This window comes from Lichenostomus cassidix, chromosome 1 (genome assembly GCF_008360975.1).
Source record: "Lichenostomus cassidix isolate B80296 chromosome 1, HeHo_3.0, whole genome shotgun sequence".
NCBI classification, from domain to species: Eukaryota; Metazoa; Chordata; class Aves; order Passeriformes; family Meliphagidae; genus Lichenostomus; species Lichenostomus cassidix.
The window spans coordinates 45,533,979-45,556,456 of record NC_139479.1 but is presented as its reverse complement, the minus strand read 5'-3'; the positions used below and the strand labels follow the sequence as shown (position 1 = coordinate 45,556,456).

The window sequence follows — 22,478 nt, the reverse complement described above, 5'->3', positions numbered from 1 at the left end:
TTTTGTTATTAGGATATCATCCTACTTTTTGATTTGAACTAATGCAAGATTAAATATTTTTATAGTGTAAAAAATTAAAAGCAAATATATGTCTGTGTGTGTCCTTTTATTGCAGCCAACATTACCAAAAATAATAAATTGTGTGTATTGTCTGTGATATTTTGGTTTTCTTTTAATAAAATGTGATTTGACAGTGGAAAAAAATTTTTGAAGGATACTCATTGGCTGCCTTCTTTTATATGTGTCTTCTAATTTTTAATTGAAAGTTCCATCCTGAGGATGTTATTCACAAGTGTGAGATTCATCACACTTATTTCTAACAATATAAAAGTCAAACAGCTTAGCTGTGATTTAGCTCACCCAACCTTAGAAGCTGCAGTTCAGTTACAGACTGAGATGTGTAAATTCATGTGCTCACAATACAGCTGTTAGGTTTCAGCTAGGGAACACTTAAGAGGCTTTAACATAATCGTCTGTAACACTTAAGGTATGCTAAACTATCTTGCCTGAATTCCAGCTGCCAGTTCAGAATAGAAAATGTGTTAAACCTGGGCAGATATTTCAGGTATCCCAGGATGCCTTAAATTCCATCTAAGCATGAACATCTCAAATGATATTGAAATCCTTTTTAAAACCCAGTCCCAAACACCTGCCTTGAGTTCAAAGAGGACAGAATTATATGCAAATGTCATTGGTCATAACTACAGCAATTTAACGCAAGGCTGACAGGCCATTCTAGTAGTGTTAACATATGTAAATATACTATGTACATGTGGGGAAAAAAAGAAAAAGAAAGAAAAAAATTCTTAATTTATTTAATTAAATAAAAATTCTCATTGTTATATTCTAGTCTGCTTGTCCAATGTCAGTCAGAGTGAAAGACAGACATCAAAGGTGGTTCTAGAAATCCAGCAGGATTGAAGAACTGCATTATTAAACTGAAGAAGGCAGAGAGGGAAACAATAATACAAACAACAGCAAAACCCACAATTTCTAAACCCATGTATGAATCTCTGGGCCAAATGCCGAGACCACAGGAGATATGCTGTGGATATTCACACTTCTAAATGAGCACGAAACAGAATTAAATCATAGGCTCAACCTCCAAGTACAAATTAGCTCATGTTCACGTTGCCAAGGTCTTGTACCTTCTGTAGCAAGTATGTCTTGGACAGCGCTAGTTGAGAGCTATGGAAAAGAGCTAAGTTATGACAGAACAGATTTATTCAGTAGGAATTCTCCATTACAGATTATCTGTTATGGACTGTAGCTCTAGTGTTTGAGTTCACTCACATTCTGGTTTTGTCAGTTTAGCAGAATAAAGGATCCTGTTCCAGTCAAAGAGTTATGGGACACTAAGTCAAATGCAAAAGGATCTGTGTCACACAATTATGTTTTCTAAGTTTTCTTCTTTTTCCGCTGTTGTTTGAAAATTTGGTCCTGCATTGATTCCTCATAAATCTAGACAGAAGAGGAATGTACCATTTGCTTTTTTCTTTTTACAAGAATATTTTTTCCTATTTTAATAAACCCTGACATTTGGAGAAAGAGTATTCTTCACTGAAAATTGCAGAAACTTACAGTGAATATGATTTTGTCTAAAAAATTATATGTTCTAATGAAACATTTATTTTGATAATTTCCATTTACTTTCTGTGTCATGCTAGATGTGATTACGATTCCATTAATACTAGTACAATCAACCCTTCTTATAGCAATTATCTTAAATTTAACATTCTTTACTAAATGTCTTTACCCTAAGTTTTCTGCTTCGTTGTGAGAAATTTATTGTTTTCACAAAACCATCTACAGAATTAAGATCCATGTAGATCAACTGTATTACATTATCTGACCAGTACTCTGCTAACAATGTAACACTTCTAACCAGAACTGATCCTTTAAAATACTCAACCTATTTCAAAACCTCATTAATAAATCTTTTTCTTCACTTTTGTTCTGTTCCTAATTCATCTATGTGACATAATGGGCATGCTCAGGTATAGTAAGAATGCCAATAAGAATCCTTGAACTTATTATTAAAACTGGAACTTATGAATACTATGATTTTGTTCAAAGGAAAAATGGGCTTAATTTAATATACATGTCTGCAGCTGAGCTAATAAGTTTGGGCAGACAGCAATTTATGGATCTGTAATAAGAACCACTTCCTTCTCAGCTTAATTTCAGTATTGCCTTATTGCCAAATAAACAGTCTAATCATTATTCTAAATATATATTCTCATTTATTTATTTACTTGCAGAGAAGTATTGTCTTCTACTAAAATTTTAGCTGGTTAAGATTATCTTTCATTTATAGCAGAATAGTCATAGAAAGACCTTTCAAAAATGTAAGTGCTGCTTTTTCCCATGGGCACCCTTAGCCAATGTCAGTAACATCTTTCACTCGGTTACTCAGACTAGCAGTTCTTCTTTCGGAAGAATTGCAGCAAATCTGCAGGGGCTAACACTGTATTTAGTGCATTCCCTTTGTTCGTTCTTACACTGTCATGTTTTGTTTCTGCATCATGTTCTTACATTAAAAAATATGTATATTTAAATTAGAGGACAAAAAAGACAAATCTTAAAAAATAACCAAAAAGGCAGAGAAAAAAAAAAAGGCCCAAAAAATGAACAAAAAAAAAACAAGCCAGAAAACCCTTAAATGTAAAAAGTACCTTCATTATTTTTACTGCTATTAATATTATTATTCTCTGCCACATATAATGTCATAGGCATGAACATAATTTCTGATAGGGATCTAAGGTTATTGCAACAGTGAAAATACACCCCAAAATTTAGAAAATTCTTTTTATTGTGGTGGTTTGGAGGTATCCATTGACCTAGCTTTCTGAAAAATTCTTCCAAGAAGGGATAATTATTTCATACATACACTTTGTTTTCAACTACCATGATCTTCACAACCCTGTTTGTTAGTATTTCCTTAACAAGCTAACTGAAACAGAAACAATTCCACAACAAAGACACCTTAAAAAATAACCTTTATAAACAAACTCCCTTTGAACTATTTGTTTCCCAAGGTGCAACAGTGGGAAAAAAATCCCATACTGTTTTAGTACTTCCATTCTCCCCATTTGTGCCCCAGCTAAATTCTGGCACTTCTGTCTAGAAGTTCATATTGTTTGCAAAGTGCCCAATACACAATACTGCCAACTTTGTTGTGCCATATTTATCCTGGGCAATTGAGTAGTAGTCTCTAGGGTTTAGCTACATATTCTACATCCTGCACTTAAATCTTTCCTACCATCTGTCTTCCCTTAAAGATCTCCCATGTGAATAAGTTGTTACTCTGTGTCCATAATTAAATTATATTTTTCCCTTTTCAAACCTCCTGTGACAAACCACTTAACAGTTTTGCACTTTCTTTTCATAAACCATTCTTTCTTTTTTCTGAAACACTTTCCACTGCATTTTCTCATCCATGTGTAGCATTTATCTATCATTGTGATGAGTTTAATGACTTCAGTAATGACTACAACCCTGGAGTATTATATTCCTCATTTATATTTCAAGCTTGACCCAAGAACCTGTTATTTATTATTATGGTATCAACCATAACTGTCAGGATTTTTTTTTGTTGTTGTTACGTTTTTGTTTCCTGAGCCCTATATTACTTTATGGAGTTACTATTAGAGTTGTTATGTACTATAGCAATTTCTAAAGACATTGGCTAAAATAGGAGTCCCTTCCAAAAGCACTATTAGGATGCAATACCAAAGTCAAAGCGCTAGCAAGTTGAAAAGACAAAGATACAATCCAAGTCAGAAAAACAGATGGAAAGAGTGTGTGGTACGTATGTGATGCTATTGATAACCTCTAAAAATTAACTGTCATCCTTTAAAAATTAACATGCCTCAGCAAACCATCTCTGATATCATTTATTTAATGTGGTTTCAAGGGTTTGGTTTGATTTTCAAATGCTTTTACTTATCTGCAGTGAAGGTGTACATAACTGAGCTACATTTAGGATTCAATTCCTCTGCCTGTCCATAGACATGCAGTGCCATTTGTGGTGACCTAAAGCACATTGCCTGGACACGAGCTGGTCATATGTCCTACAAGCCTTGAGCCTTTTCTGTCAGCACCATGCAGACAGGTCAGACACCAAGATATTTCAAATTGCTTATGTGAACCAAGTGAACTAACCCTCCAGGCTCTCAGGGTAGATCAAGAATTCAATTCAGTTGTTCCCACATGGGTGTCTATTCCTATTTCTAATGCCCTAATGAAGCCTAGAGTCCAGGTGCAACTCCAGAAATATTCAAGTGTGCCCTAGATCTCATTTAATATCTATCAGTCTCATGCACACACCTCAGATACTCCAGGATACCTCTTAGCACACAACTGACTGCTAGGGCAGCTCATTCAAGCGCATCAGACTAGGTGAGAAAGATTCCACTTAATTCCAGGTTAGATAGTAATCCAGAATATGTGTTTAATTCCCTATTTTTTTCCACCAAACTGTACCGATTCTTAATTTTCTTATAGATGTTCTACATTATATCGGCCCATCTTCACTATTTGAATTCTCACTTATAGTGAAAAGAACCATTATCTTCACATTCTTTTGTTTTCCTCAAGTCACATTTTAGTGTGCCCTGTTTGCTAGAATTCCCACTTGCAAGAGATGTAGTTGGTTCAGGAATGAAATAAAGTAACACAAAACAAACATGACAACCCATGGTTATACATGCTTTGAGTCCAAAGCTTGAGGGGTCTGTATGAACGGTCAGGACATCACCAAAAGTCATTAATAGATAAGAGTATTTGTTCCAGTGGCTTAGCTGGAAACTAGCTGAGGGGAATCCATCTGACTACTTAATGGAAAAGGAGAAAGATTGAGGAATTCTGATGGTACCAATGTTTCTATGGAGCCAGCACTTTCTGTCAAGAGAACTTTTTGCCACTCGTACCAGTAAAATAATGGTAGTTTAAGCAGTCCTTCACCTAGAGTATCTCAGTGTGCTCTGCAATAGGATTTTTCTATCCATTCTTTCCTATGCATTTTCAATTGTAGCCTTCAAGTGTATGATGCAAGAGACTATTATTTCCTTCCAGGGGACTTTCTGCTGACTTTGTTCCTCTCTCACATGACTGAAGAATACATACAAGAAGTACACACAGAAACTGATCCAGAAACGTTAGCCAGTAAATGGAACCATTCAGCATGACAATATGTCCATTGACCTGGCAATTAACCTTGGAGAAGTAATACTGATGGATCTTGTTTATATTTCTTTACCCCAAAAAGATAAAATTATAAAGGTTTCTGAAACTCACAGATATTATGTTAAATATCATCTTCTGTTACAAATTAACCCATTAAGGTATCATTGCTAAACATAATTATAATGAATGTTGTGTAACATAATACAATGTTTGCAACATTTTTTAGTCCACATTTTTTCCAGTGTTAATATTCCTCTGGGAAAAACTGAACACACTAAAATAACTCGTGATTTTGGTTGGTCATGTCCATACTTCTAATATAGTTTAAACAGATTATTCATTTTAAAGAGATTACACAAGTATCTGCATGTTGTTAAGACAACCATAGCTTACCAACACAACCTATTAATTCTTCACCCTGTGACTTGTTCCCAAATACCAAAAAAGGCATTTGTGCAGCAGTCAAATACTCAGAAGTCCTGCCCAATGCCTGCAAATTTCTGTTCCATAAATCACAAAAAAGTCCCACAAATTTGAACTGCACAAACACATTGAATAATATTCAGCCATAGAAATTGTCCTACTTCACGTATATATCTATGGGAACTTTACAAAATACAGAAGAATCTACCTAATGATATCCTTTAACATCTAAGAGTGCCCGTTTCTTATTATACGTGAATGGAAACGTATCCAAAACCCCTCTGACTGATTCAAATAGTACAAACAATTACAGAGTAATTGTTTTATAGAATAAAACAACTGCCATGCAGATTCAAACTCCAAATATAAGAAAAAAAAAAGGCTGTTAAGAATTTGCATATATTTTGTGTACCATTTTCCAAGAAAGCCTCCAGATCAGTCTTGTCTTGGAGAAGGTTACAAAGCAAAGAAAAAGTAATTTAAAAGTCTTTCATTTAATCTCAAACAAATTCCTGCTCTTTTTTGCAACTTAACAAGCCACTGACAAAACACAAATGGAAAGAGGTTGTCACTTTTCTAAGAGCTACTTGTCTTTGTGAAACTTTCATATTTGTGAGATGTACAAATCTCTTCATTGATAATGGAAGGTGGAAATTATTCTGGTGGGAAGGAGTAGCATTTTTCAGCCTCTTGCTGCCCTATTTTTCACACTAATGAGTTTTGCCACCACCCTAAAAAAGTGTGAAATGTTCACCTCGTGTAGTTCATGGCTTTTGTACCTGAGTAAAGACTAGTACATAAAGCCTTTTCTTCTACATTAGATAACATCTGCCCCCATCCTTGCTAAAAAAACCCAAAATTAAACAAAAAAACATTAAGAAAAGAAACTCCAACCCAAACAAAAAATAAACCCCCAGAAAGATTATATCACTTAGTTTGCAAGCCGATCTGAAACTGTATTTTTGATGCAGCTGCATTGAAGTTATCAAATAACCTGACACAGCCAATACATTTAGTAAAGTAATATAATAATGCACTTCTGTGCAGTTCCAGCAACACACTTTTGCTCAAAATGATACACATCACTTATGGATATGAATTTAAAATTTTATCAGGTTGCTTCTAGAGTTCCATCCAGTGTTCTGCAATGGCCTGCAGGAGCCTACCATGTATAAAGGCATTGATTTCTATGGCAACAGTTTAAATTCTAGGCTATTCTTAGTTGAAGTATTTGCAGAAAAAAAAAAAAAAACACAAACAACTTTTTTTTCAACGAACTAAGTAATATATCTGCTCCTTTTTTGCCTTTCCTGAAATAACAGAAATGTCTTTGCTGTAATCATTAAGAAATAAGTAACTTAATGTGATATATACTGTGCCTGAACATATGAGATTCTTAAATTAGCAGGGAAAAAAAATGCACATTTTGACACAACATAGATATGTTATAGGCTTACAATGTTGAAAATATTATCATGACAGTCTTTATCAGCAAATAAAACAATTTTTTCTTGTTATTTTTGTTAATGCAGTACAACTGAACATATTTAATATACTTGCACTTCACTCATCTTCAAAACACCCTCAATAATTCCTTTTCTTTCTCTTATGTTTCTTTTTTGTTGAGTGTTTTGTTTTGATAAGAATAATCATGGAAGTGCTAAATATGTAAATAAGATAAGCATTGTAATTCAAGGCCTGGTAATTATTACATAATCTCAGAGAGTTGAGTGATCTATGTGTCTTAAGGACAAGAATCTGCAAGATGGAAGAAAGAATTCTGGGAATGTTAAGATCAGAAAATTACATAGAAAGTCCCATTTTGTTATTTCTCCACAACCTAGAAACAAGGTGCTAAATACATGTCTTCAACATTTCAATTGAATTGATGTTTCTATTTAGGTATGCCAATGAACTAGCAATTTTAGGAAGGTAAGTGAGCAAATTTGCAGCTTTATGCTATTTTTCAATTATTATAAATAAAAATTACATATTAAGCATTATATTCTCTGAAATGCATGCATGTTTGATCTCAGTCAGCAATTTGACATACATAATTTACAACATCTTTTATCTTAACTTCCATTACAGTGCTTCTAACATTATCATTCTTTTTAGCATGGAATGTATTCCTAATTTTCTCAGTTACTTAATTTTGTCACTACAATGTCATGATGAAGGCAGCTAGACTTAGGTAGCCATCTAAGGGTGCACTGGCTTATACTTAAAGAGGTTATTTTGGGCTATTTCTAAGCTAAATTTGATGGCCTCCTAAAGACAGAAATACTGGCTCACATGTAAGTGCATTTGCTTTTTCTTCTCAAACTGCACAGCAGTAGATTGCACAATGGCAAACTAGTGCCTCTACTGCCATCATTTTGTCTTACACAGTGTCCTGGCTGAACAAACTGTCTAACAAAGCAGCAAGGTGGAATAAAGATGGGACCTTGAAATATAAATGGTTTGTATAGTTAAGCAGGCCATATTCAGAGCTGCACAACCAAACTTCAAGGTATTTTCTAGGAGACTGCAGGTTTTTCCTCAGTGATAATGGGTTCTGGAGGAATGCTGGATTCCCCGAGTTTAATGCTTCATGAATACCTGTGATCAGGCTTCTCCCTCATTTTCAAGAGCATACCTATTGCAATGTGTATGTATGTCCGTTTTCTCCTCACAGATCCCAAAGGTGGGCATTTTCTATAAAGCAAACCAAATCAGTATTTGAAGTTTAGCAAGTCCCTTACGGTATTTTACTCTTTAAAAGGATTCTCTGCCTGGAGAAAGCCAGGAGCAACGTGACTGAAATTCTCCATATCTCCACTGGGACTTGAGCTGTGAGTTACAAGTGATTTGCAGAGACTTTCCCCTTCACAGGTTTGACTGAGTTTAGGGGCACTTTCCCGTACAGGAACGGGATCAAACGCGAGCTGCCTAAAGTCCAACTGCAGCACTGCGCCGTGGTTTTTTCAGCTTTTCATATCAAAGGGTGGAGGTACCCAGTGCAGGAACGGGAAAATCCCTGCGCTAATTCGCTTTCCCACTGGCGGCAGCTGCTGGAGCCCTGCCGCCCGCAGCTGCCCCACCGGGCAAACTACTCCCAGGCGAGAATGTTGGCCGCGGAAATTCGGCTCCAGCTTAATGAGACCAAGCTGGGCAGAGGCACTTAAAGCAAATTCCCACTAACATCCCTAATATATCTGCAGTGTGTGCAGCAGAGGCGGTGACAGCAGCGGCAGCAGCGAGAGATTCACAGTATTAATAAAGGGATTCACTGCCTCGTATTAAAAAAAAAAAAAAAAAAAAAAAAAAAAAAGCAGGGGACGGGGGAGAGGGGAGGAGGCAGGCAGGAAACTTCTGTGTGTTATTTACATTGGGAAAGGGGGGAAGGAAGGGTGTTTGTGTGCCTCTGCCTGTGAATGAATGAGAAAGAGGAAGGGAGGGAAAGAGAGGGAGGGAGACAGGGAGGGAGAGAGAGAGAGAGAGAAACACAGAGCACTGAAAGGATGCTCTGTCCCCTAAACCCAAGTAACCCGTTTGCAAGAATTGGATGCTGGAAAAATGGTAAGGACCCGGAGTTGAAAACATTTCACTTTAATACTGAAAAAATATGCCATTATAAAATCCTCGAATAGAATTAGTAAGTTTCACTTGCTTCCTCAGTTCTGTTTTCCTCAAGTTATAGTAAGATTTACAACAGCACAGCATTTTCTACCATTAAACTTTGCAGCCTAAGCGCTAGAGTGACATTAATTGGTCATGCTTAACTGCCTTGGATTTTTTTTTTAATCTTTACACTGTTACCATAATAGAAATCAAGGGTACTAATTTTTACATTCAGATGGAAAGGCAATACTGAATATGTATATTGAAAAAGAAGAGAAAGAAAACAAAACCAAAGCCTACCCTCCCCACCTCCCCCCAAAAAAGAAACACAACCCACTATCAACAAAGCAAATCTCTCCCAGCAAAGTGATTCCCACCTAAAAATAAAATTTAAAAAAATCCAATGAGAATATTCATGCAACTATGTCTTAAATAAAATCTTTACAATTTTTTCCACGGTAAAAGTACGATCTCTACTGCCTATTGATCACACAAAAAACTGGCGAAATGGCACTTTTTATTATTATACTGTATTTCTTATATAGAAGGTTTGATACGAAGGGACTTATCAGGTAAGAGGGATGATGGTGTGAACTAGACGCTGCTTCCAGTCGGGGGCTGGAGCGTCCCTGGGGTGCGTTGTATCCATGCGAGCCATGCAGCACTTTTTTTTTTTCTGTCCATTTGTCTATTTGTTTCGGAGTCGGAGTCATTTATTTACATTACATTCATGCCTTCGTGCAACTTTCCACTCCTGCTTTGCCGTCAGGAGGAGGCCAACACCAGTCCTCTGCCCCCCATCTTTTTCCCGGCCCCTCGGAAAGGGATCGGTCCGCAAGGGAAGAGGGCAAAAAAGCAAATCAAACCCCAACACAATAGAACAAAAGCCCAACAAAACCAGGAGCCGTGTTTCGCCCTGCCGGAGCCGAAGGAAGCGGTTCCTCGCCTGTCTGTCGCTGCCCCGGCCGCGCACGGGCGGGGGGTGCGCTCACCGCGCCGGGCTGCGCGGCGCTGCAGGGATGCTCCCCGGCGCCGGGCTCCCCCCGCCGACCACTGGGCCTCGGCGCTTGCTATGGAGGTCGTGAGGAAGGGCGTGCGTGTGTCTGTGTGTTTCGTTTCTCACAAAAGGTAGCAGCGGAGGTGCAGAGCTGTCCCCGGCCGGAGCGTGAAGGGCCGGTCCCGGGTGGCGGCCGCCCCCGCCCCGCCCGCCGCCTCAGTCCGACAGGGAGTGGGAGCCGCAGTCGTACACCCTGTGGGCCCCGTCGGCGCTGTAGGGCCCGTTGTGCCAGTAGGACGAGTCGCAGACCGTCTGCAAGGAGTTGATTTCGGATGCAGAGGAGTTGGCGTCCCTCCTCTTGGATCGCTTTCTGTTCCTCAGGATGAAAACCAGCATGCCAACCACCGTGAAGGCAGAGGTCACAAAAACCAGCAGGAGCCCTGGCACTAGCACCGAAATAGAGACCCGGCTGGTCTCCAAGTAGGAGTTGGAGTGAGTACCTGTCTCTGTCAACCCGGTGCTGTTTTTGTTAGTAGAAGTTAATGTGGGTGAGATTTTTAACTGAGGGCAAATCACATCGTTGGAGAGAGACTCGAAATCCTCCTTGAAGAAATCTTCAGGGGACTCACACCTCAGGTCGCTCATAATCACCTTGGGGCGCAGCATCTCCGCCCACTGTTTGAAAGGCACGATAGGGCAAGTACAGTCCCATGGGTTGCCGTGCAGGTCGATCTGGGTGATGGAGGTGAGCTGGTCCAGCACCCCCGCCACTGGGAGGTACATGAAATAATTGTTGTGTATGCTCAGCTTGGAAAGCGAGACCCCGGCGAACACATCTACTGGGAGAGACCTCAGCAGGTTGTTGTTGAGGATGAGGACTCTCAGTTTGGGCATCGCATTGAAGGTGCCAGGCATGATCATCTGGATCCCATTAAACTCCACGTTCAGATACTCCAGGTTTTGCAGGCCAGCGAATTTCTCCCGGGACAGGGTGTCTAAGTAGTTGCTATCCATGTAGAGCCATCGAAGATCAAAGAGGTTCTTGAAAGTGTTGTTCTCAACAGTGGCAATGTTGTTGTTGCCCAGATCGAGTAAATTAAGTTTTCGGTAATCCAGAAAGTGGGATTTCCTGATGGTGTGTATTTTGTTGTCTCTCAGAAACAGCTCCTGCACATTGGATGGCTTGGGCTTCAAATCCACCAAGCTGCTCACATTCCTATCATCGCAATTAACTTTTAAACCCGAGCCAGGGATCTGATCACAGCTGCAGATGTGTGGGCAGGAAAAGGTAGCTGGTAGCTTGCTCTTCGCACTCACTGTTGACACGGCAGCAGTGGGTTTGGTCTTGATTTGCCAGTTGACGGGAATCTTTGTACCTCCGTTTGGAGCAGATCCTGGCGTAACAGGGTCTTCTTTGCCATGTATTTTAAAGGGGGTTGGAATGGGACCAGGATCGCAGGTTTCTTCTTCGGCAGGGGGAGCAGCTAGGCTGGAATCTACTCTGTTCTTTTTACACAGCTCCTGCTCTGTGGTCTCATTTAAATCTTTGCCCTGCAACCTAGTGGGAGCTTCACAAATCACTCTGCCGATCAAAGCGTTTTTAGGTATGTTTTCCAGCCATTCTTTCAACGACAGCAGATCGCAAGTGCAGTCCCAGGGGTTATCCTCTAGCAGGATTTCAGCAATACCTGGGATCTGCTCCAGGACCTCCTCGTAAGGCAAGGTTTTAAGACGGTTTCCCCGGAGGTCGAGGTGGGTGATCGGCACATACTGAAACACGTTGGGGGGCAAAGTGCTGATGAGATTGTCATTTAAAATCAGCACCTCTAGCTTGTTTAAGTCCCTAAATGCTCCCGGGTCAATATCCCGCAATAGATTAAAATCTGCCTGGAGGTATTCCAGATCGTCCAGCCCCAGGAAAGTCTGCTTCCTGAACGATTTGATCTTGTTGTTGTTTATGTGCAAGCGTTTCACAAGCTGCAGCCCAAGGAAAGCCCCAGGAACAATCTCATGCAAACCGTTGTTTTCCATGTGCAAACTGACCGCATTGTAAAAGTTAGCAAACTCATTAGGGAAAAGTCGAGTCAGGGAATTGCCATGCAGGAATAAATGGTAAAACTGGGAAGTTGGGGCGGTGAAATGTTGCAGGCTGGTAAATCCCTTTTTCTCACAGTCTACGTGCAAATCCCCTTCTATCTCGTTGCAGGCACAGATCTTCTCTTTGCAAACGTCCCCTGTAACGTTTCCAGCAGCAAAACAAAGAGACGTCTCCAGCAACAGAATCCAAAGCAGCATTTTTAAACCGAGCAATTCATTCCCGATCTCATCACAAAGTAACAGCAACCATCCTCCTCACACGGAAAGCAATTCCAGTTCATTCAATACATTAAATGTCCGAACCACCAGCAAAGGGGGAGGAAAAAAATGTGTGGGGGGGAGCAGGGAGGGTCGGCGGAGGGGGGGGGGATGCTTTCTTTTCTCCTCTCTCCCCCCCCACGCACAACTGCAACAGCCCAGATTCCAGTCAGTAATTATATCCACAAACTATCCAGGCACGTACAGCAAGGCAGGCGGAAAAAAAAAAAAAAAAAAAGAAAAAAAAAAGTAGAAGGAAAAAATCCCCCTCCTCGCTCGCCCTCCCTGACGCCTGCCGGGCAGCTAAGTGGAGGTCTGCCGGCCGGGCTGGCTCACCGGCACGGTGCTGCTGGCCCCCGGCTGCCGCTGCATGTTAGGGAGGCGCGGGCGGGAGCGCGGCGCTGGCCGCGGAGGCTGCGCGGTGCGCGGCTCTGCGCGGACTGACCTTGCCGCGCGGCCGCGGAGCCGCGCTCCTCGCCCGCCGCCCGCCGGGCGCTGTCCAGCGCCGCGGTGCTGAAAGCGCCCGCCCAGCCTAGGCGCTGCCCGCCGAGCCGCCGGCGCCGCGCCGCGCCTGCCCCCGCTGCTGCGGTGCGCGGCTGCCCATGCCCGCCGGCGGCCGGAGCCTGCCGCGGGAACGGGGCCGGGGCCGCCCGCCGCCCGCCCGCCCGCGCCGCGCCTCGCCTCGCCTCGCCCTGCCGGCCGCGCTGCCTCCCCTCCTCGCTCCCTCGCTCGCTCGCTCTTCTTTCCTTTTTCTTCCGCTGCTGTCGAGCCGCACGCTCGCACACACTCACATGCACGCAGAGGGAGAGTTGCTAAGAGGCTCTGCTCGTTTCAACCTGGTGCACACTGAAAGATCTGACACCCTCTGCTGAGCTGCAGTGGCAAAAATCCATCTGCTGAGGGAATGCTGGAGAAGAAAAAAAATCAATCCACGTACAGGACAAGCGTTAAAAACGTTGGCATTAAAAGCTGTCGATCTATTTAGATGCGTTCTCCTAAATGGATTATTTAATTTATTTCTTTAATTTTAAGATGGAAAGTTTAGCATTCCCCTCCTCCCGAGCGGTTCCTTATTGCCCCCATTCACACACACTCACACCTGCACAAGAAGGAGAGGAAGGTGCGTTTGCCTTATTGTATTTCCCAATGGCTTCAACAGAATTAGTGTCAGGGTGTCAAGCGAATAGCAATTTGAGGTAATTATTCTGCACGCCATTTTTATCGTTGCTTTAAATGCGTTTCTTCCTCCCCTGCAGTCTAGGGTGTTTCATGCTGGATTTTGTCTCTTGCTGGTGTTCTCTATGCAATGTCGAACTGTGGATTAATGCACTCTCTATTTTTCATAATTTAGATGATCACAGAGAAGAGGGTAGGTAGGGGGGAGGGGATTGCTGCGCTGTTAGCAGTTCACGCTACCTGTTCCCACGGAGTATAGTGTCTCCCTTAAGGAGGGGAGGGGAGGGTAAGAAACTGACAGTTATTCTTATCTCTGTATAAAAATCTGGAGATGCGCGTATGTCCACGCATAGATATTTCTCTAGGGATGCTCCTTATATACTCTCCGTGGAAATAAAAACGCCTGCTTCCCTCGACCTCCTCCTTCTCCCCCCTCCTCCTCCCCCGCTGCCCTTTTCCAGCTCCCACCCTTCTGACAAAAGAGACTACACAGCGGAAAAATCGGTGCCTGGCCTTAAAGACAGGAGCCAAGCATACAAAAGTTTCTGCATCATTTGGACGTGTTTCAGATGCCTACGAGCGAAGAACCAGTTGCACCTCTGGTGGTGCAAGTGGAAACCCGCTTTTCCCCTGCCCTTTGAAACCACTCTGAGGAGGAGGAGGAGGAGGAGGAGGAGGACGAGGAGGAGGAGGAATAGGAGGAGGAAGAAGAGGAGGAGGAGGGGGAGAAGGAGGGGAGGTGGAGTAGGGGGAGGAGGCGCGAAGGAGGGAGAGACAGCCCAGCCTCCTAGTGCCTCCTGCAGCCCGGGGCTGTGCCTCTCGCGTCCGGCGCCGCTGGTGAACTTTGCGGCATACTGGTAGGGGGGGATGTAGCCGCGGGAGTGGGCTGGAGGAGGGTTATTTATAGTAAAATCCAGAGAGCCATATGGAGCCTGCACCCCCTGGTCTCGGCGGCATGTTAATTTGGTCAAAGCTTCTCCCTGGCTACCGCTTGCAAATAAATTAGACATCCTGCCGATGATGATCTTATCAAATTAATGTAATTAGACCACAGACAAGTTACAACAGTTACCGTGGCCATTTCAAGTCCCCAGGACGAATATTTGGTCTTTTGGCTTGTTCTGGTGAGCAGGGACTAAGGAGGGAGGGGGAAACTGTGTAGGAAATGGGACAGGAGTAAGAAACAAAACCGATAGAAAGAGAGAAATCCTGGCCCTGAAAAAGCTTATCCAATAAATCACAAATGGGCTAGAAGAGATAAAACGCCATTGAGACAGAAAGCACCACAAGAAATATATCAGTGGTTTCATTAGGAAAAGAAAAAGAGGGAAGGAAACTTGGTGCCACATTGGGGCACATTAATTAATTTCCCCTGATGGTTTCTTTGACTTTGTCTCTCAGCGTCATCAGGTTGGAAGGGTGGGGGGTGCAAGGAAACCTTCTGTGGGTCAAAAATTGCAGCCTCAAAGTGCAAGGGGAAGTGGAGGCAAGGAAGCCCTAGGACACTGCGCAGAGGGAGGCAGGGCAGTCAGAGGAAGGGACAAGGGTCAGGGTGGGGTCAAGGACACAGTCATTGGGTGTCAACAGCAGTGACAAGATCACTGTGAATAACGTCTTTGCAGAGAAAAGACTAAAAATCAGGAGCCTGGTGAAGACTCCCTGGGATGTGGGGCAGGAGGACTTGTTCTCCTCCTGCCTTGGAATACTTTCCAAGCATCCTTACCTCTGTGCTATTAAAATTGCTCAGGCACTGTAAAAACAATCAAAATGCAACCAGAGAACCTGAACATTAACAAGATATTAAATAAATAAGTACGGATTGAATAAGTGGAAGGAGACAATGACCTGTTGTCAAAGCATGAAGGACAAATTGCCTGCTTCTTACAAAGGATCTGCTGAGAGGTGGGAATAGGTGGAAGCTGTCTGGGGATCTGGAATTTCAAAATGGTAAAAAAACAAAAAAGTAAAAAATATGCCAGAAGAAGTAAGAGTGTTTATGGATGCTATGTAACTTCTAAAGGAGTATTTATTTACAGAAGCCATTGTGTTTTCATCTGTATACTTTGGAGACTGATGTCTTATATTTACAATATATGTATTGAGAGAGCATCTGCCATGCAAAAGTTGACATCAGAGAGGAAGAAAAGAGGCACCATCCATTTTAGATTTGATATCTGAAGTTTTTTATTCTACGAGTCAAGCTACACAGAAAGGTACAGAAAATTTAACTATCATTACTCAGTGCCATAATCCTAAATGTATAAGTTTTTTTCTTCTTATTGAGTTAAATTTGGAAACATGTATCTTAGGATAAGAGGTCTGCGTCTAAGAGTTTTAAGGAAATGCCTACTCCAGGATCAGGTTGATTGGGAGTTGGAATGTTTTACTCTGTTACTTAGAGAGTGTGGTAAAGTGAGAGATCACACAACACTGAAGTGCCAATTAATCTGGGTCTTTAAATTTCAGCATATGCGTCCCAGTGTTCAATCCAGACACTGGGTGAATAAACAAAACTCACATAATCCCCTCTAAATTATCCAGAAGATCAGATAGGGGAAAGAGCACACAAGTGTATTGTCCTTGACTTACCTGTTATCCTTTACCTTGTATTTGTGTTTGCAAATTCTAGGAGCCGAAAACAATGAGCTTCCTACTTATCCTTTCCTATGGATGTAGAGTCCATATTTAACCACATACAACCTAAATGAAGCCATTTTGAATAGAAATGGTTTTACGCATAATATGGAAAATTACTTGAACTTGGAAAAGGTAGTGGGATACATCTTCATTTTCCCAATTAGTAATCCCCCATCTCCCTGTTGCTATGGCTATGTAAGTAACACTGGGTAAGGGTATATTTGTGCTACATTGGAACATGTTAAAAAGCTAGTTGCTTCATCTAACATTGTAGAACTTGCAGAGCAGAACTCAAACCATCTGCAAAGGTTCTAGAGAAGAAAGCAATTATTACTGTAGATATCTTGATTTTGATGTTTGTGCTATGTACTGTAAAATTGGCTTCATTATTTTTATGAAGCTATAAAGACATCCTACACTGTAGACATGATGTTGTGTATGTATACATACACACACATTCATACACACATAGGCTTGTAAACATCTGTGTATGTGCACTGCAAATAATGATAGACCAGCAAATAAAAGAGTTATGGGATCGTAATTTAATTTGAAATTATGGCTTTGTTCAGGCTTTCACTATAGAATTTGACTCAGACTGGTAGTTAATATAGATGCCTCCATATGTTAAGGCAACTCCTGCAGAAACTATGCTTCTCTGTGTACACAATGTCTATAAACCAGTTCAGATAAACAAATTCTAACTAAGGGTAGAAGAGTTTAAGCTAATATTAAGATTTCCTCACAGAATTTTTGATCTCAATATATTTCACAGGCCAGTTTTCACATAGTTGCTGGATTTCTATATAAACTGCAATTAGACCTAACAAGGTTTCCAAAACTAGATAATTTTCTTCTTTATTTTTCATTTTGCTAAGGGTAATGGCATGTGAGCTTGTTCCAAGTCTCCCTACGATATGTTCACCAGACGGAGCTTTGCAAAATGATGCAGTGGCGGATGATGATGACTAAAAAAATAAATAAAGAAAAGAAAGTTAGAGAAGTGGTTTGCCTACTTCTATCTAGTGAGTAGGAGACTGGCTCATGATGAGAAAATAAAAAATTCTCTATCTTTTGCAGTGTAAGAGCCAGCCCACATGTTCTTCTTTCTTGGCTCATACCCTCAACCACCGGGCTACCAACCCTCTTGCTGCAGCTGTTCTACTTTACAAGAAAAATAATTTTGAGATCCCTTGAACCATAGGCAGGCAGTAGGGGAACATGAGTTGCAGCACTCACCAGGGTGTGCACAGCCTTGGGAGGACTTGCTTGCATTGTGTTTTCATGAAAGACTGAGTTTGACCTGACTGGCTCCACATGTCAGAGGTTTAGAAAACGGAGCGGGTACCAAAAGTCATTGACATTCTTCTCCAGCATACATTTTCATCAGACCTTGAGGTAATTTTGCATTGGAAACATTGGCCAAATATGTCACAGGGTTAATTCTAAGAGGTTCAAAATACTAGGTGTCAGAAAAGGGAATAAGACTCAGAAAGATGGACAGATTTTGCATCCATCTTGTGTGTAGTGTGCCATAAAACCCATGTAGTCATTTCACTTTGAAATCCTGATGATGCGGAAGCAAGAGGACTATTAAGTGAATAGGCCAGGCCAAGGTCCTGACCAGAATTTCTTATTTAAACTATATATATTGATCTGAGTTTCTGACCCAGCTTCTACTATGATTGCTTGCATTAAAATCACCAAAGTGCCTGAGCAGTTCTTAGGACAGGACCATGCCTCACAGCTATTGTACTCAGTGGTGAGAGTATCCAGAATAGGTATTTGGTTAAGGAGTGAATTCAGACTGACATTTATGTTTTATCTATCTTTCCCTGTTCCTTTCTTTTTTTTTTTCCTTTTTCTCTTTATTTTCCTGCAGCCTATAGTCTTCTGGAGTGGTCTTTTGCTCAAATGTAAGGGTTTCTATAGGGAAAGAACTAATCTCCTTTCAACTTAGTAGAGAATTAACCCTGTGTCTTCACTGGGAAAGTATATTCTGCCCACTGTGCTATTGGTTAGAAGGAGAGAGATAGGGAGCTGAGCTGAGTCACCCACCTCCTTTTATTTCTCTCATCTCAAAACTCACTCACACATACACACATACACACAGACTCACACACAGTCACTTTAAAAGTTTGACACAACAGAAGTAGGTTGTCTGTTTTCGGTAGAGAATTCCAAGTTGAGGAGCCCAGATGGAGAGAGATGGTTTTGCTGCAGCCCTGACCCCAGAGCATGAACTGAGATTTCACTGCAGCATTTTACTTGAAATGTCCTCCCAGCTGCATCTTCCATGCTCTCAGTCCTGATGTGAAGGTTTAGTTTCTGCCTTTCCCAGAGCAATACATGAGATGGTTGGTTGCCTGACTTGGGGACCAGGATTTCACTCAGGCTTCGGTTTCCTAAGTTTGGCATTGCAGCATTCAGCACTGCAGCACTGAGGTACACAGAATTGTATTTTTCCTTTGTGATAAAAGACATAAATTTAGGCTGGAGAAAGCATAACAATGAAATTAGCCAGAGCTGTGAGAAATATTTGTTCTTTTAGTCAGCTATAACAAGAAATGTACTAGTATAACATTGCTGCCTTTAATAAGGAATGATAACATTTGCACCATAGTCTAACCTCAGCAAATTTTTTTTAAGATTCCAACACTATCATTTTAAGTACCTTGTTACAACAATTCTCAACATCCTGTAAGACATGACTCCCATGTAGTGTGATCAATACACAATATAGTACTGCACTTTCGCTAATGTGACCTTTTTGTAGTTTTGATTGCTTGCTTACTTCATTCTTTCCCTAAGCAGGTCCCATGTCTGACTGAACACAAGCAAAAGGTTGAAATAGCTGGTCACTCTGCAGCATATTCAGATGACTGTAGTAATTTAGTAACATTCATTCATAAAATGTAAAGTTAGTTAAAAATTACGTGCACCGTTTTATAAAAACTTTAATGATGAGACATGAGACAAAAATCCGTGTCATTTAGAAATACGCAAGGCATTAAAAAGTATCTTTCTAAAAAAAAAAATCCTGCAGGAAAAAAAAGCATCCAAACTTTCAATCTATTGCTTACACAATTAATCCCACTGAATCACATCAGCTTGAATAATAGATCTATAATGTGTTTTCAATAATTAATTATTTCCTTATCCATTTTCATAGCACAGTCTCAGAGCAACATAAGGATCATATAAATGGACAAAAGTAGGTAAGAGTTTATGTTTCTGCTCTCTCTGACTAGAAGTTATTTCCATTGTTTAATAATAAAGAGGGAAATGCTTCTCAGAATGCAGAACTGAGGCAAAGACCTGCTTCCACCAATAGTTTGCTGACACGACTCGGGGCAACTCATTTCTCTTTCTCATGACTCAATTTCCTAGTCTGAGGAAGTGAAAGGTATTATAATGCCCAAAGGTGCTTCAAAATCTGTGATGAACAAACATGGTGACTGAAGTAATTATCATCATTGCTCACGGGTACAATGTAAAAAGTGAAATCTTATGTAACAGTAATACATACTTCTTTCTCTTTTTGCCAACCCACCTCAGAGGCTTTTACAGCAGAATACAATATAATTTTATTTGCTCAACAGATTGGAAAACAGAAGCACTGACCTTGGGAAGGTCACATGTCAAGCCGTTGATAGCACTAGAAATAGACCCAAGTCTCAGAAGGCTCAGCCCTGACTTCCACCCCAGTATTTCAGAGATGCAGTACTACTGATTTAGAGAAAAAATCTGTTCAAGAACCAAAACTAAACTAAACAAAACTAAACAAAAGGCTCCCTGCCTCCTTCTCCTCTCAGACTTGATTTTATGCATCAGGGGTTTCATATGCCAGTCATTTTCTTTCTGGAGGCCTAATGTAGTTATGTGGTGTGACAGTAATACCAAGCCTTGGTTTTCTTATTAGCTCACATCTTAATTCCTTGTAATGGAATTATTTTACTTGGGAAACAGAATGTTTTCAGTCCTCAGACTTTTCCCGACTTAAACTTCGGACTTCAGACTTCAAAAACAGGGATCTCAGAGCCAAATGCTAATGCATGTGAAACACAAACTCCCTCCCATCTAAAAAACATCTTGGAAAAAAATTAGAAACCCTGTTTAATCAGAGAACTCTGAAGAAGTGGGTTTGTTTTCAGGAAGTTCATTAGTTCCTTTATTCTGTTATAAAACGAAACAAAACAAAACAAAAAAAAAAAAAAAGCAACCAAACAGGTAAAGATGCAAAGCAAATTGATACATTTCAATGTGGTTAAAAACAGAAACCTGAAACAAAACATTGAGTTGATTAAAATATGAGAAGTTTTCTTCTGGTGGGGTCTGGTGGGGTCTTATTTGTTTTTGGTTTTTTTTATCTGCTGTGTTTTTCCAATATAAAAAAGCATGTTTTGAAATAGAAAATCAGAAATCAGATTTTTTTTTATATTTCATGGCCTTCCTTAATAAAATTTTGTTAAAATTATCTGTCCTTTCCTTTGATTAATTTGAATTGGAATTTTCTGACAGAAAATTTCTGAAAACTTTTCTGAAACTATCTATTAAGTCAGCATGCAGAGGTGTCTATATATTAAAAGAAGAATTGCTGTGCATCAGCATACTGGAAAAAGACTGAGTAGATGAAACAGTATTAACAATAGAATAATACCTTCTTCCCATTTATGCAATACCTAGAAACCATACCCTGGGACCAATCCCGCATGGCATTTTAGTTTTAATTAAATAACATTTTAGAGACATAAGGGAGAAGAGGCTGGTGACCCGATTAATCATTGTACTGCTCGATTTTACATCACAGCATCCCAAATGATTTCAAATGCATTGCTCTGATGTAAAGCTAGAGTATTGCAGTGGCGTCTTGGGATGTAGTTGGTTATTCTTTTTCTCCATGGGCAAAGCTGATCTGAGATATCCCTGACTGCCTTCACTAACCTCCAGACACTAATTTTAACTTGGGTCTTTTTATTTAACCATGATCATTTCTATTGATTCAGTTCATATTGCAGTCCACAAACAGTTCTGTCCCTCCTGAGTTAATGAGAGGATCAAATCAGCATTGCTGCTGAGGTGGCCAAGGAATGATCCATATACCTAAAGGGGATGAATACATAATGAGGTCCAGGATTTAGCCCCCAGAAAAGCCTAGCTTGGATGGTCTGGACTTTAATATCTTTAAGCTGTTGTGTAAAATACACGGAATCTAAAAATGTAATTTTACATGAGACTCTTGCAACTGAGTGTATGAGTGTGTCTATGGATATTAATGTACATACATACTGGGGATTTACATGTGATGGTGATTGGGAGTATATAAAAGAGAAATGAGGCAAATATCAAAGTGGTCTTTTACTGGCATTCATTAACAACACACACTTTCCAATGTCAAGTTCTTATACATTTTTAGTTATAATTACTGTATATTCAAACAGTTCTTAATTACTGTCTCCTACATTAGGTGTATATTCAATACCACAGAGCTGATGCCATGTCGTCAGAACGAATGGCCTCACTCAAGGTTTGAGACCAGTTTCGAGATCTCTTTGAAGGGATGAGATGAGGCCAAAGCCAAGAGTCATCTATCTTTCTTTTATTTTCATGTGTCCATAGTACATTTTTGTTCCCAACAACCTCCCCAAAAGAAAGAATTAATCTAATCTGTTCCCAGTACAGATTATTTTATTTCCAGGAGCAGAACTTGTTCATTTTCTCAGGCGTGTTTCCTGCCTGTAATACAACTACTGTTCATATTCTGCAGTTTATGAGTTATATATGAATTTTATTGTACCTTGTTTGTGCAGTTACATCACAGAAGTCTTTTTTTGTCTCTTGCACTTACAGATTACGTTTAAATGTAGAGTTTATGTACCTGTGCCCAAGTCCTCAGACTCTGTTGCTGGTTATGCCATTGGTGACATCACAAAATGTAGTATCTCACAAATAGTTATGGTTATGTTCAGATTCCAGGCAAATAAATACCAAATATGTTCTCTTCAATATTTTTCAACTTAATGGGTGCAATAGACTACTGCTTGATCAGCAAGACTTTTATTTAAGCAACATAAATACTCACTCCATAAGCTACAATGAT

The 22,478-nt window shown here is 40.5% G+C and overlaps 1 protein-coding gene and 1 long non-coding RNA gene across 2 annotated transcripts in view; both read right to left on the bottom strand.

The window, feature by feature from the left end:
• LOC146444612 (uncharacterized) overlaps positions 1–22,478 on the bottom strand; it is a 254,396-nt gene that overhangs the window by 165,569 nt on the left and 66,349 nt on the right. The window lies entirely within an intron of this gene.
• On the bottom strand, positions 9,714–13,056 carry SLITRK1 (SLIT and NTRK like family member 1). Its single transcript, XM_085057847.1, has one exon. The coding sequence runs from the start codon at positions 12,503–12,505 to the stop codon at positions 10,427–10,429; it is 2,079 nt and encodes a 692-aa protein (XP_084913973.1). The 5' UTR covers positions 12,506–13,056; the 3' UTR covers positions 9,714–10,426.